The 13,240-nt window shown below is 38.5% G+C and overlaps 1 protein-coding gene across 1 annotated transcript; it reads right to left on the bottom strand.

The window, feature by feature from the left end:
• Window positions 1–89: 89 nt before the first annotated feature.
• LOC122080372 (28 kDa ribonucleoprotein, chloroplastic-like) lies at window positions 90–5,234 on the bottom strand. Its single transcript, XM_042647328.1, has 4 exons — window positions 4,578–5,234; window positions 4,385–4,486; window positions 1,926–2,207; window positions 90–465 (listed from the first exon to the last, which is right to left on the bottom strand). Exons 1-4 carry the CDS (start codon window positions 5,088–5,090, stop codon window positions 400–402), a joined length of 963 nt encoding a protein of 320 aa, XP_042503262.1. The 5' UTR covers window positions 5,091–5,234; the 3' UTR covers window positions 90–399.
• Window positions 5,235–13,240: the final 8,006 nt, after the last annotated feature.

Here is a 13,240-nt window from a genome sequence, read left to right as displayed (position 1 = left end):
TATATTCTAATGAGATTTGGGATCTGCTTTTATGTTGCAACACTAAAGAGCAGACAAAGGCTTATAGAAACAAAATTACAATGGAGCACTAAAACTTAAGGACCACCTCCTTGCATAGATATAAACAAGATAAGCTGTAAACAACTTGAATGAATGATATGATTATAATTATAAATATCATACCAACTCAATTAGAGAAACAAAATAAATAAAGAAAAAGAAAACAAGTAGTGAAAAAGTTTGTTAAGGAATTCAAAATCCTAAAAACGAACCTTCCTTGCATCTATCTATAAAATGACAAAACAAATGGACCAGAGGGACACCCACCCTCTTTTTCTCTGAAACATATCACACTTTACAGGAGACTCAAAAAGGCCCTTGGAGATTCATCTCTCTAAATCAAAAGGAGCCACGCCTTGGTCTGTCCTCTGCAACATTCACTCTTATGGCCCTCCCATCCAAACTCTGCACCAACATCATCACACAATCAGGTTGTTTGTTTCAGTAAGAACTTAGATTGCAGGCTTTGTAGTCAAGACTTAACCTGACATGATCATTAATAGAGTAGACTACAGAATCAAGGAGTTAAAGAGTCATGTAACCCTTTCTTAATTTGCATCTAAGAGAGAATATTCAGTGACTAAATAAACAGGTAATGAAGGAATAGACTTGGGGTCCATACCATAAGAACACCGACCAAAAAAACATTACTTCGGATATTTTATCAAAGGGTATTCATACAGCAGATTGAGCCTCCACATCAAGAGCACAAACACTATGCGACAAAAATACTGATACGATGATCTTTACATAGATGTATCATCTGATGCAGAGAATTGCCTGTTCTATCTGTTTTAACTAATAAAGATTCCAAAGTAATGATTTTTGGCTATGGGACATGCCTTAGCAGTGGACCCTGCATCCATTATAAGTAATCTATTTTCAGTACCCTCAACTTAAAATCCAAGCAGACAACTTTATCATTATCATTTGGTATAACCTACTACTGATGCTCATCAATAAATGTATAGGATCACAGGCTATATTTATTTGTAAGAGAAATTCATACTTAAAATTGAACTACATCAAGCCTAACGTGCCCCTCCTAACCTAATTGGAGAGAAATGTCCACCATCCTTGAGCGACTGTATATACACAGTGCATAAGGAAAGCATGAAGACTGGCACCGAATGGTTTTCACTAAGGAGATTTCAAGGTTGGGTTTGACTACGTAGGTCTATAGTAGTTGAGAAGCCATTTGCAGAATATATTACTCACCTACAACCTAAAGAGATGAAAGATCAGGTCAATATGATCATCTGACCAATCAAAACTTTGCCCTCCGAGACCAGAGTGAATCCCAAGGCTCCTGAATGTATGCCATTTGTAAGGAAGAACAAAATTCCATTATGCAAGAAGCCTTGGAAGTTATGGGTTTTAACAGGTACCGGCTTACCCATTACAGAAGCCCAAATCCCACATGTTGGGATTGGATCTATTCTTCTGGACTTAGATAAATAATGATATCAAGTTCAGATAACTAGTATGTGATCACACAAAACCCAATAAATGAATTTCTCATAGGAGCAATGCAGTTGGCCGAATTGGTTTTCAACGTGCAATACATAATTGGGTCCAACCTAGATTATATCAAACTGGCTGAAGCAAGAACTGACACCTAAAATCCATAATAACCAGGCATGCTAAAGCAGATCACATTCTAAAATAAAAAGGGCATTAACCAGCGCTGATCCCACCTATGAGCGGTCCTGTGAGGGATGAGTTTGGAGTATGTCCTAACCCTTTGGCATTTCTTTGCACAAAGCGGTTGCCCTCTAACCATCCATTTGAAGTATCAGGGAAAAACAACCTCTAAAGAAACAACTCACACATACTATATATGGAAAGCAGGGCATGTATCTTACCTGTCCATCAAGAGCAGCAATTGCATCATCCAACTCCGACTGTGAGGACATTGTTACGAAGCCAAACCCACGTGATCGTCCAGTTTCCCGGTCAAATACAACCCTGGCATCCACAACCTTGCCATGTTCACTGAAAACCTGCTCAAGACGAGCATTATCCACTTGCCACGGCAGGTTTCCAACATAGATCCTGAATGAAGGTTCAAACATTCGAGGGGGTCGTTCAGGCTGGGACCCTCTTGGTGCAGCCTTGTTCACAGTCAAAAGCCTGCCACTTACATCCTGTTTAAAAGTAAGGAGGAAATTCTCCATCATTCTGAAAAATCCATTAAAGTTGAAAAAAAAGCCACAATATGGTAAGGAAAAACATCATTTATTCAAAAAAAAAAAAAAAAAAGAGTCGAGAAATCTTTTTCCAATATGGAAGAGAAGACAGAAAATATTGCAATTTCAGGCACATAAGACAAAATGGAGAAAGCTAGGGACCTTTGAGGAGTCTTAACCCACTAAACATAGAATACAAGTCTTTGTAACGACATATAATCATGCAATGTAATAAGAAATCCAGCAAAGACGCACAAGCTCGGCAGTGTATTGTCAACTAATTACCATGGAATTTACTAAGGCACACCGAGAAGGTTGAGATTTGTAAGCATTAGAGGTTCTGTATTGGTGACGGGTGTACTATGGTGCCCATATGGGGGATACTGAAGAGGATTAAATTCACAGATACAGATTCACAAAATGTTGGCGTTGGCACTGCCCATCTTATTAAACTACACTGTGGGCCTACTATCTCATTTAACTACAGAGATTTTCCCTGGCCAAATGGATTGCAATCACATAAGGGAAGTATTGATTTTCAGTGGTTCATCTTCCAATAACTACATATCAGAAGCTCCTTTCACCAGAGAACATTTACACATTGTTTTCATTCCTACATGTACACATATATGAGAATATGATAGGGTAAGAGGGTTACCATGAATATGCTAAATAAATTGGGGAAATTTTTAACAAAATCATCAAATGCGAAGAGATAAAGAGTGAAGTTTTTTATCGATTCCTAACCATAAACAAGAGATATGTGAAAGGCCCATTATTTCCATTCTCATTATCCTCATTAGACAACAAATCCCCAAGGTGGTGAAATTCATTAGTGGAGTTCGACACATCCGGCACCAAACTGGCAAACTACGTCTGGTATTAAGAATGAACTAAAACTGATTGTTTGCAACTAAATTTTTATCTCCCATTGTTTCATGAACACTTAAATCCGATCTGACTTTCCAATATGAAATCATTTCTTATTCTTCTGGATTTCTACATCTAATATTTATTAAGTTTAACCCCCGAAAACGGTAAGAGGAAGTTGGAAGGAAGCAAAATGAGAAAGAAAGCAACAAGCTCTTTTAGAACCAAGCTTTTGAGAGTCACATAAGTTAAGTGGATTCCCAATCTAAGAACAATAACTAAACTACAATTCTGGTCCATCATACGGAATTTACAATGGAAACTGAATGAAAAAGTTTGATTGTTTGAGTTGGCAATGAGTATACTCAAGGTTTTCAAAAACACCTTGTCCTAATGTCCTGAAGCCAACTAATGTCTTTATATTCTGCATCTTTGACAGAAACACAAAGATGCATCAATCAAGGTAGCAGAAACCAAATTGATCCAGAATTACTTTCGCTTTTGTGGATAGAAGCTATAAACTCAACAGAAACTGCATTTTCCAAAGAATGGCATCTCACAACATCACATCTTTGCCAAAATCAGTTGTATTAAGTAGAGTCTTTCTAGAGCAAAAAACTTGCACAACTAACATCAAGTCCTTATGTTGCTAATTCTCAAACCAAAATGAGAGGGGCAACACACAATGTCTAGAATTCCCTAAGACCAAGTCTCAACAGTGAAATTTTATGATTTGGTGACACAGTCTCAACAATGAACTTTTATATGGTCATTGACATTTTAAGGCTTGTTACATAAAGAGTTTTTGCATCAAAAATCGTCACAATTTCACCAACCTATATTTAAAACACCCAAGATATATTGAGATTCGCTAGATTATGAAAAGTAAACAACTGATCTAAATAAATCTACAGAATTGTGTATCCCCAAATCAACAGAGAAATAAAATATCCCCGTAAGTTGGAAACTAGAGGATCAAGCATATACAAAATTTGCACATACTGTTTATGGGCTAAACTAAGCAGCCAAACAGAGCATATAAACCACATAGGCCCAAGATTCATAAATGCAATATTCTAAGCAAGTAGATCACAAGTCATGAATACAGAAATGCATCCCATACAATTCTGTAAAACCATATAAGAAACATAGTCATTCAAAAATATTAAATTTGAGCACTGAACAACAATTTCATTAACACAATACAAGAGTAAGCAAATGAAAAACAAAGCATCTTTGCAGTTATTACCAATGGAGAAACTTACGTAACGGTGGAACATTTCCACAGCTTTCTCCGCTTCTTCCACTGTACTCATCGTCACGAAACCAAATCCACGACTTCGATCTGTTTCCCGGTTGTAAATTACCTACAAAACAAAATAAATAAAACCCACATCTTAAGAACTTCAAAAGCATAGACAAACAGAAACCTCGAGCATCAGTAGCACAAAGGATTACCTCGGCAACTTCAACAATTCCTGCTTCGTCGAATAGCTTAGCCAACTTCTCGCTGTCCATATCGAAAGGCAAATTACCGACAAATAGCTTGGCATCCTCAGGTGGCTCTGGGTAATCATCTTCTCCCTCCCCTTCAACAAACCCATCTCCAGCGATTACTTCACCATCTTCGACCTCGCTCCCTTCTGTCACATTTTCTTCTCCCTCTTCCTCCCAATCCGAAACACGAGCATCAGTCTCCTCCTCAACTTCATTTTTTACCTCTTGTTGAGCCCAACCAGAGGTATGGACCACAAAACCCATCACATTTGATGGAGATATATTCTTCTTCAGATATAGCCAAGAAGGAAACGAAGAGGCAGACGAGCAGTTGAGGTGAAGGAGTTTTACGGGTTTTGCAGGGAGAGCGATAAATGGGTACCCGGCCTTAGTGGCGAAGAGGGTTGAAGGAGAGGTGAGGCTGCCTCCTGCCATTGACAGCGGCTTGAGTAGGTTTGTAGAAGCATAAGACATGACCGATATGGAGACAGAGAGAAAGAGGGGAGGGAAGCAAATGGGAGGAGAAGATAAGGGGCAGGAGAGAGAGAGAGAGAGAGGTTTACAGAAGAGGGTCTTCTTCGGCAGGGTCAGAAAGGGCCAGAGCCAGAGGAATATCGTAAGCTCAGATATTTTAATCTGCAGATAACCTTGTGAATGGTGGTATCTATGAAGCCCTAGTCGTAGGGCCATATTGGATTTGGCCGTATCTTCCTACAATACGGTCGCAACTTGCAACCGATCTGGCCAAGACCGATTCCAATTCCAAACGATCCGGCTCATTCGATCTATAAACTGAACTCAGCCTTATCTCAACTGTGGAATCAACTACATAGATTATTGTCCTTCAATTAATTCTATTCGAAATCACCCTCCTCTCATGAACAGGTACGTTCACACATCACCTCTCAATCTCACCCTTTATGGCTTACGTAGTCTAAAATTTTTTAATGGTTTATTTTGTTACTGGGCCAATTTGAATTGGGCTTGAAACTTAACAATTGGATAAAAGGAAATTTAGGCCAAACTTATCCACAAGATTTGGGCCCCAATGAAGGTGGCACATGATATATATGTTTGATATTAAATATGATTTAGAATGGGTGCGGGCTAGGCATGCCACCCACTTTTGATAAATTAGTTGTATACATCAATCACAATGTTAGACAAAATAGGACAATGAGTCTTTTACTAAAAACTTAGGAGAGAAAATGACAAATGTTGAGCAACCTAGCAACAAGCCCAATCTTTTCCATTTTTTAAGAAATTATCGACTTCTGTATGAAGACCCATAAATTGATTTCTTCATACATCCTTTGATGAAAAAATGTCAGGTGGAAAATTTTGCAAATTGAAATTCGAAAAGAAAAAAAAGATTCCATATAAAAAATTCACTGTTTTTTAACCAAGGGAGAAACAAGCAATGTGAAAAACACTAGGCAGAAAAGCACTACGGAAAAAAGATGATAGCAAATTTATTCCACCCTACTTGATACAATGGACCATATAGTATGGGCCAACTTGGCCTAGATAGGATAGCCCATGATGTGGAAGTTTTCAAAATTAATAGCAAATTATAGCAGTTATAATGGAACATATATCATGGGCAAACATTAAATCAGATTGATGGGAAAATGAAGCTTGAGAACCATGTTTGTCTGAGTTTCGACGCCCAAAAACATGGGAAAGTGGAGCAGGGGTAAAGGTATCTTTTAACAATTCATCCATACTTCTCCACATGTCTGGGTGTGGAGAATGTGAACTTGCAAAGTTCTTTCTCTCTTTCTTTTTTTTTTTTAATAACCTGAAAATTTTCATCAAATTATTTCATGGAAACTAACAAAAGGGAGGGAAAAACAAAATCAATATCGAACCAAATTGAAACGGCAACCAAAACTTACAACAAAATTGAAACGGCAAAGCATGTCATCGCATTCTAAGTTCTAGTTCTTCGCCCTCTTCCCTTGCTACATGGGATGCTCTGAGGGTCTGGGTGGCTACACATGTGGTTTAATGGAATTGAATTTTTCAGGTCCTCACTTTTCTTGGTCAAATAAACATCGGGGACAAGATCTAATTATGGTCAGTATTGACAAAGTATTTGGCAATGAAGAGTTATTTCACCTTTTGGACTGTATTCAAGTTTATCGGAATGCAATGATGGCCTCAGACCATACTCCACTTCTTGTCCATTTGATTCCTAAAAGGAAGTGGGGGCCTGCCCTGTACCAGTTTGAGTCCAAATGGATTGGGCATCCTGAGCTCCCTGACATTGTCAAGGAAGCTTGGGATTCTCCTGTGGATGGGTCGGCTTCCTTTTGTGTTTTTTCTAAACTCAAGAGGTGTGGGTGTAAACTTAAGGGTTGGAGTCAATCTAATTTCAAGAATAGCAGTAAGGAGATTGCTAGGCTATCTTTAGATCTTGAAAATATCCAATCTAATCCTAATCGCCCTTTTATGCAGGATAAGGAACTGGAGATCCGTAAAAAATTGGAAGATTTTCTGCTACAAGAAGAAAAATATTGGGCTCAAAGATCTCGTGTTCATTGGATTATTGAGGGAGACAAGAACACGACTTTTTTTTATGCTACTACAGCAAGGAAGTGACAATTTAATCATATTTCTCGGCTCTGATCAACTGAGGGTATCTGGATTTTAGACAACAATGATCTCAGTAAAACTTATGATAAAGTTGAATGGCCTTTTCTTGAGGCCATGTTTTTCAAATTAGGCTTTCATGATAAATGGGTTAATTGGGTCATTCGATGTGTGTCAACAGTCTCCTACCATATCAAAGTTAATGGGTCCATCATTGGTACAGTCAAGCCCCAGAGGGGCCTTAGACAAGGCTATCCTCTCAGCCCTTATCTATTCATTTTGTGTCAAGAAGCGTTTTCCTCTTCTATTACTCATGTTGATTATACTAGGCTACTCTTTGGAATTTGTACAAGTAGGGCTGGCCCTTGTGTTTCCCATTTACTTTTTGCTGATGATCACATGATTTTTCTAAATCTTGCAATCAAGATGTTTTTTGCATTAAGGATATTCTTAGGAGGTACAAAAGTGCTTCAGGACAAGAGGTTAATGTGTAAGTCAAGCATTCTGTTTAGTCCTTCCACTCCGGTCCAAATTAGAAGGGACATTGGTCAAATCTTGGGGTTTAAAGAGGTTACTAATCATGGAAAATATTTGAGAATTCCCTCGGAATTTGGTAGATCTGAGAGAGCTCTTTTCTCTAACATTGTTGAGTGTGTTCAAAGCAAGCTATCTTGCTAGAAAGAGAATTTTCTATCTGCTGCAAGTAAAGAAATTTTGCTTAAGTTTGTTGTTACTACAATTCCCTCATTTGCCATGTCTATGTTTGCCTTACCCGTGAGTATATGTGATGAGCTTAATCGGCTTATGAGGTGTTCTTGGTGGAAGGGCAACACGGGTAAACGGGTTTTTTGGATCAAATGGTCTAATCTTTGCCAAAGTAAAAAATTTGGAAGGCTAGGGTTTCGGGACCTTGCTTGCCTTAATTTAGCTCTCCTTGCTAGACAATGCTGGAGGTTTATCCATAATGAGGAAGGGTTTTAAAGGAGAAATATTTCCCAAACTGTTCCTTTCTTTTGGCTCTCTCTAGGCCTACTAGTTCATGGGCTTGGAAGAGCCTTTTAAAGAGCAGAACCCTTTTGCTTCAAGGGCTCTGGCGTAATATAGGTAATGGGTTAGATACTTTCATTTACTCCGATCCTTGGCTGTCCTTCTTTAGGGGGAAGATCTCTAGCCCTTACACTGCACTACTTGTTGGTAAGGTTTCAGATTTGTTTTTTCAAAACAGATTTTGGAATGTGAATTTAATAAATTCTTTGTTCTCTAGCTCAGAAGCTGCAGCTATCCTTCAAATTCCGCTTCCTATTTTGGATAGGAAAGACAACTGGAGGTGGGGTTTCTCAAAGAATGGTATGTTCACTATTAAATCTGCCTATTATTGTGCTTTCCAAGCTACTTGCCCCTCATCTGCCTCTCTTGATATGATATGGGGCATTATATGGAAGCTAGATATTGCCCCTAAGGTAAAGCTTTTCATTTGGAGATGTGCCTCTGAGGCTTTGGCTGTTAAACAACTCATCTTTCACTGTAATTTGGCTGATAGTTCTATCTACCCCATTTGTAAGTCTTCTGAGGAAACAACTATTCATGCTCTTTTTTTATGTCCCTTTGCAGCAACTTGCTAGTCTGTCTCTCTCCTCAGGTTTAACACCCTAGAATTTAATGGTTCTTGCCTTAAAGATTGGTTGAATTACTTGTTTGTAAAGTATAAGGGCATTCCCCATAAAAAGGATTTTGATGTTGTTTGGTCTGGTCTCTTGTGGCAGATATGGGAGACTAGGAACATAGTTGTTTTCGACTTTGTGGAGCCAAATCTTTTATGTACTATTTCTACTCTCAACACCTCAATTTAGGAGGGCATGCTTCACCTATCCTCTCAAGTGGCGGGTGGCCTGGTTGATTCTCCTTCAACCTCTCCAACTCCTCCTTCTCCCTCCCACCGAGTTCTGTTCTCAGATGGGGCCTGGTCTATGCATCTCTTGAGGGGCAGCAGAGGAGTGATTATCAAAGATTATAACAGGTGCTTTGTTGCGGCATGTTGCAAAACAAGCTTCTCTTTCTCGGCCGCTGTGACTGAAGCTGAAGCCATTCGGGATGGTTTACTTTTAGCTTTAAGCTTGGGTTTTAGTTGTTTGAATGTATTTTCTGATTGTTTGTCTGTAGTTAATGCTATCTCAGGAAGCCTGAACTCTTTAAATTGGGCTGCTAGGATGGTTGTTGAGGACATTTTTCTCTTGTTTCTCAATGTGGTTCTGTAAATTTTTTCACATCCCCCCGGTCCTCCAATAGAGAGGCTCACCTCCTTGCTAAGGGAGCTTTACGTCTGGGTCTTTCTCATACTTGGTGGGGCTCTCCCCCATTAGCTTTGTTTCCATCTGTACCTGTTAGGAGGTTTTCCTCCTCAAGCTTTGCTTAATGAATTGTTTTCTTCTGTCCAAAAAAAAAAAAAATATATATATATATATATATATATATAAAGAAATAGACCCTCTTCTTCATCTAAGATTCCTTCTTAGATCACAATTCACAATTTTCATGTTCCTGCATAAGTTCCCAAGTAATGGGAGGATAGTAGCGATGGATTTGGAATTGGTTTCAAAGAATTTTTTTTTTTAATTAAAAAAAAAAAATACAATACAAAGCAAAGCAAACCTAAAATTAAAATTTAAAGGTATATAGCTCACCAGGAGTGGGCCTGTAGTGAGTTTGGGTTGGCCCAATATCCTTGCTTGGATATATTGGACCATAGGCCTTTATTACGTGCATTGGTTTGGACTGGGCATGGATTCATGAGCTTGATATCTGCCTGAGAAACTCATGAGTTTAAAAACTGAGGAAGTGAGGATTGTTCAGAGCTGGACTTACCTCGGCATTCTCACTTACATATACTTAACAAAATTTTATCAGGAAAAAAAAATATATATGTATATATATATGGGGTTGAGAAGGAGGATTTCCTTCTTCAACCATTGTAAAGGAGGAATCCCCTCACCATGGCCAATAGTAACGTTAGAATTTGATACACAGAGGGGGTTGTTTTCACTTTGTCAATAGTAGTGAAAATGAAATGATGGTTCAAGAGTCATATCATGCGGTTCCATTACCAATAGAGACGAGTGAAGTTCATTAAGATAAGGCCTCCTCTGCTTACAAGATTCTTATTTCATACAATCGTTGCAATAGTGTCACTATTATTTATTAAGCAAAAGGTTTTCGTCACATAGGGTGAAGAGATAGTCTTTCCGGCCGTGGCAATTTGATGATATGATTTGATTGTTGGAATGGTGAGTCTAATGATTAAATCTCATCCTCTATTACCTTCCTTGAGTTGGATCCAAAGGTTAGATCCTATGGCTAAAGAGATTCTCTTTTCAGCATGGGTGAAAGAAAACTCAATCCACTTTATTATCAAAATGCCATTTTGTAGAATATTGATTAGTTTATGTTGCAACTGGCTTTTACTTTAATCTTGTTTGTTATTATTGACTTCAAGAAAGGTAGTGAGGAAAAACATTTATAGTTATTCATAACCATTGAAGACTGATACCGAGTATAACTATGTATAAAGTTGATTGACGACAAGCTAATCCATATTTTTGAAATAATACTTGAGTTGAGTTGAGTTGAGTTAAATTGATTGATGACTAGCAGCATATAAGATTTTATTAACATCATTTTTCCAACATAAATAAAGACAGCTACATAATCTTTTACACTCATGGGATCAAGGAACATTAAAAAGTGGGACGACAAATGTTGTCACCCCTTAACGAATTTGGAGTCAAATTAGAGTGACTAATGTTGTTTGATTAGAGTTGAGAGACATGGAGGAGTGTTTCAAGTCTCTGTAACCTGTGTAGCACTCGTGGTATCTTGAGAGAAGTGAGAGGCTTTTACGTCCCCCACCAATGTTCCACCGCAACTCTCTCTCTCAATAATATCATGAATGTCGTCTCAAGTGTATGTTGTGCTATGAGATGTGCCAAACTTCATTTCTTTTGGCTTTCTCTCTCTCTCTCTCTCTCTCTCTCTCTCTCTCGCTCGGCATCTTTACATTTTAACTGATTTAAAAGGAAGCTTTTCAGGTGTCAAATAGCCTTTCGACATTCTTGGGATAAGAGAGTTTTCACCTCTTTAGACCTCGCATATTCAGGATCTTTCATGCATAAGTAAGTTCCTTTTTAAAAGGAAGCTTTTGGGTGACTCATCCTCCGACATCTAGTTATGTTTCTTTCTTTGTGCTGATGATCTAGAAGGGAAAAAGGGATTACAGTCCAAACGTTATGTTTTCCAGCCAGTTAATCCTCATGTCTTATCAGTAATCAATTTCCTTCTCTTTATGTCTTACTCTAGCCTCATATCACTCTCAAACTGAACAAAAAAGCCAGTCCCTAATGAGTAATAAATAAACACCACACAGGCATACACCCCACTCCACTACCCTTCTCTCTCTCCCCACCCCCCAAGGAAAAGGAAATTAAAACAAGGACTTCCATGCAAGTATGCTCCACTAGCTTGAGGGGATATAGATTAGATGGAAGAGTGTCACTCTTGCAATTAGGTATTTACGATTACGGGTTGGTTTGTCTAATTGTCAACATGATAATGATAGGATCTTGTACCTACACCGGTGGCTTACTCTCTTTCCTTTTTGCATCCCTATGTCTCTACATAGAGGGACATAAAAAAGGGATCCTATCAACTTTATTTGACCTAAAATAGTAAGCTCATGAGCTTTGTCTTACTTCACCGTTGGAACAAGAAATGGCCATCTCAAAGTACATGACATACAAGCAACACCGACGAGGCCTAGGAAGGTAACCCTATTGGGAGTCAATGGATCCATAATACTTGCAGCCTCCCAGACTTCATGTTACACACTTTAGGCTAGGCCTTGCAATGACAAACCTTATAGATCACACTGATCTATCTTTTAAACCAATCTCTTACTCTCTCAATTAGGTCATCATAAGAAAATATTATTAAATATTTATCTGTAAGTGAGAGGAGAGGGAAGGCACGTCTCTCCTTCTGAGGTCATGGACCTTACGAGTTTATAACCACTGCATGAACCCTTGGGGGCAGCACTTGGACATGACACTTAATTAACCAGTCTTTCTGAGTGATCAACCACATCGGATTGAGAATAAGAAGGTTACCCGGAAATAGATCTCTTTTCATGGACCGAGTTAATATTACTAAATCTTTAAATGAAGTGAGAGGAAGAGGAGGAAAGGCACACCTTGTAGAAACACAATCCTAAAACGATGCATAAAATAATGGTAAAACAAGAACAAACAATGCACGCAGATTTAACGAGGTTCGATAAGATTGCCTACGTTCTTGGTGAGATGAGATCCTACTTCACTATCAATGGAGAATAGAGTTACAGTGCTCGTCCCTCACTCCTCTCAGTATTGCTTACATCACAGAAAAAGGAACTTTCGCTACAAAATATATAACAAAAAATCTTAATCCAGAAAGTACAAAATATAGGGACTACTGTCCTGCCTGTCGAGGTGCCTGCACCAGTATTTTCTAGATTAAACTGTGACGGAATACAAAACATCGTACACCAACACACCTCTTAGGATTGTGAATCAGGTTTTCATACGATCTGATTCATGCACATGGAATCCAAACAAGGCTTTTCCTTGTTGTGGATTCCATGGGTGTAGACTAGGACCATATGAAGAATGGTTCTCGTACGAAAACCCAATCCACTCTCATTTAGGTGCTCAGTTCTAAGATCATGGACCTTACAAGTTTATGATCACTATTAGAATTCCCTTAGGAGCAACAATTGGACATGAAACTTAATCGGGCTACACGGGTGATCAACCACATCAAGATTGAGATAAAGAAGGTACCCGAAAATGAACCTCTTTTTTTTTTTGGACCGAGGTTTTTTTTTCCACCCACAGTGAAGAGAGATCTCTTAATCCATAGGTTCTGATTATTCGAGGGACTGCAGAAATAGTGATAAGGACATTTCGGACTTTGTACAATAAAAGGGTAGAGGCAATGATGAC

Source organism: Macadamia integrifolia, chromosome 5, assembly GCF_013358625.1.
Source record: "Macadamia integrifolia cultivar HAES 741 chromosome 5, SCU_Mint_v3, whole genome shotgun sequence".
Lineage (NCBI taxonomy): Eukaryota > Viridiplantae > Streptophyta > Magnoliopsida > Proteales > Proteaceae > Macadamia > Macadamia integrifolia.
Note: the sequence above shows the minus strand (reverse complement) of the source record. Positions and strands in the feature narration are given on the sequence as shown.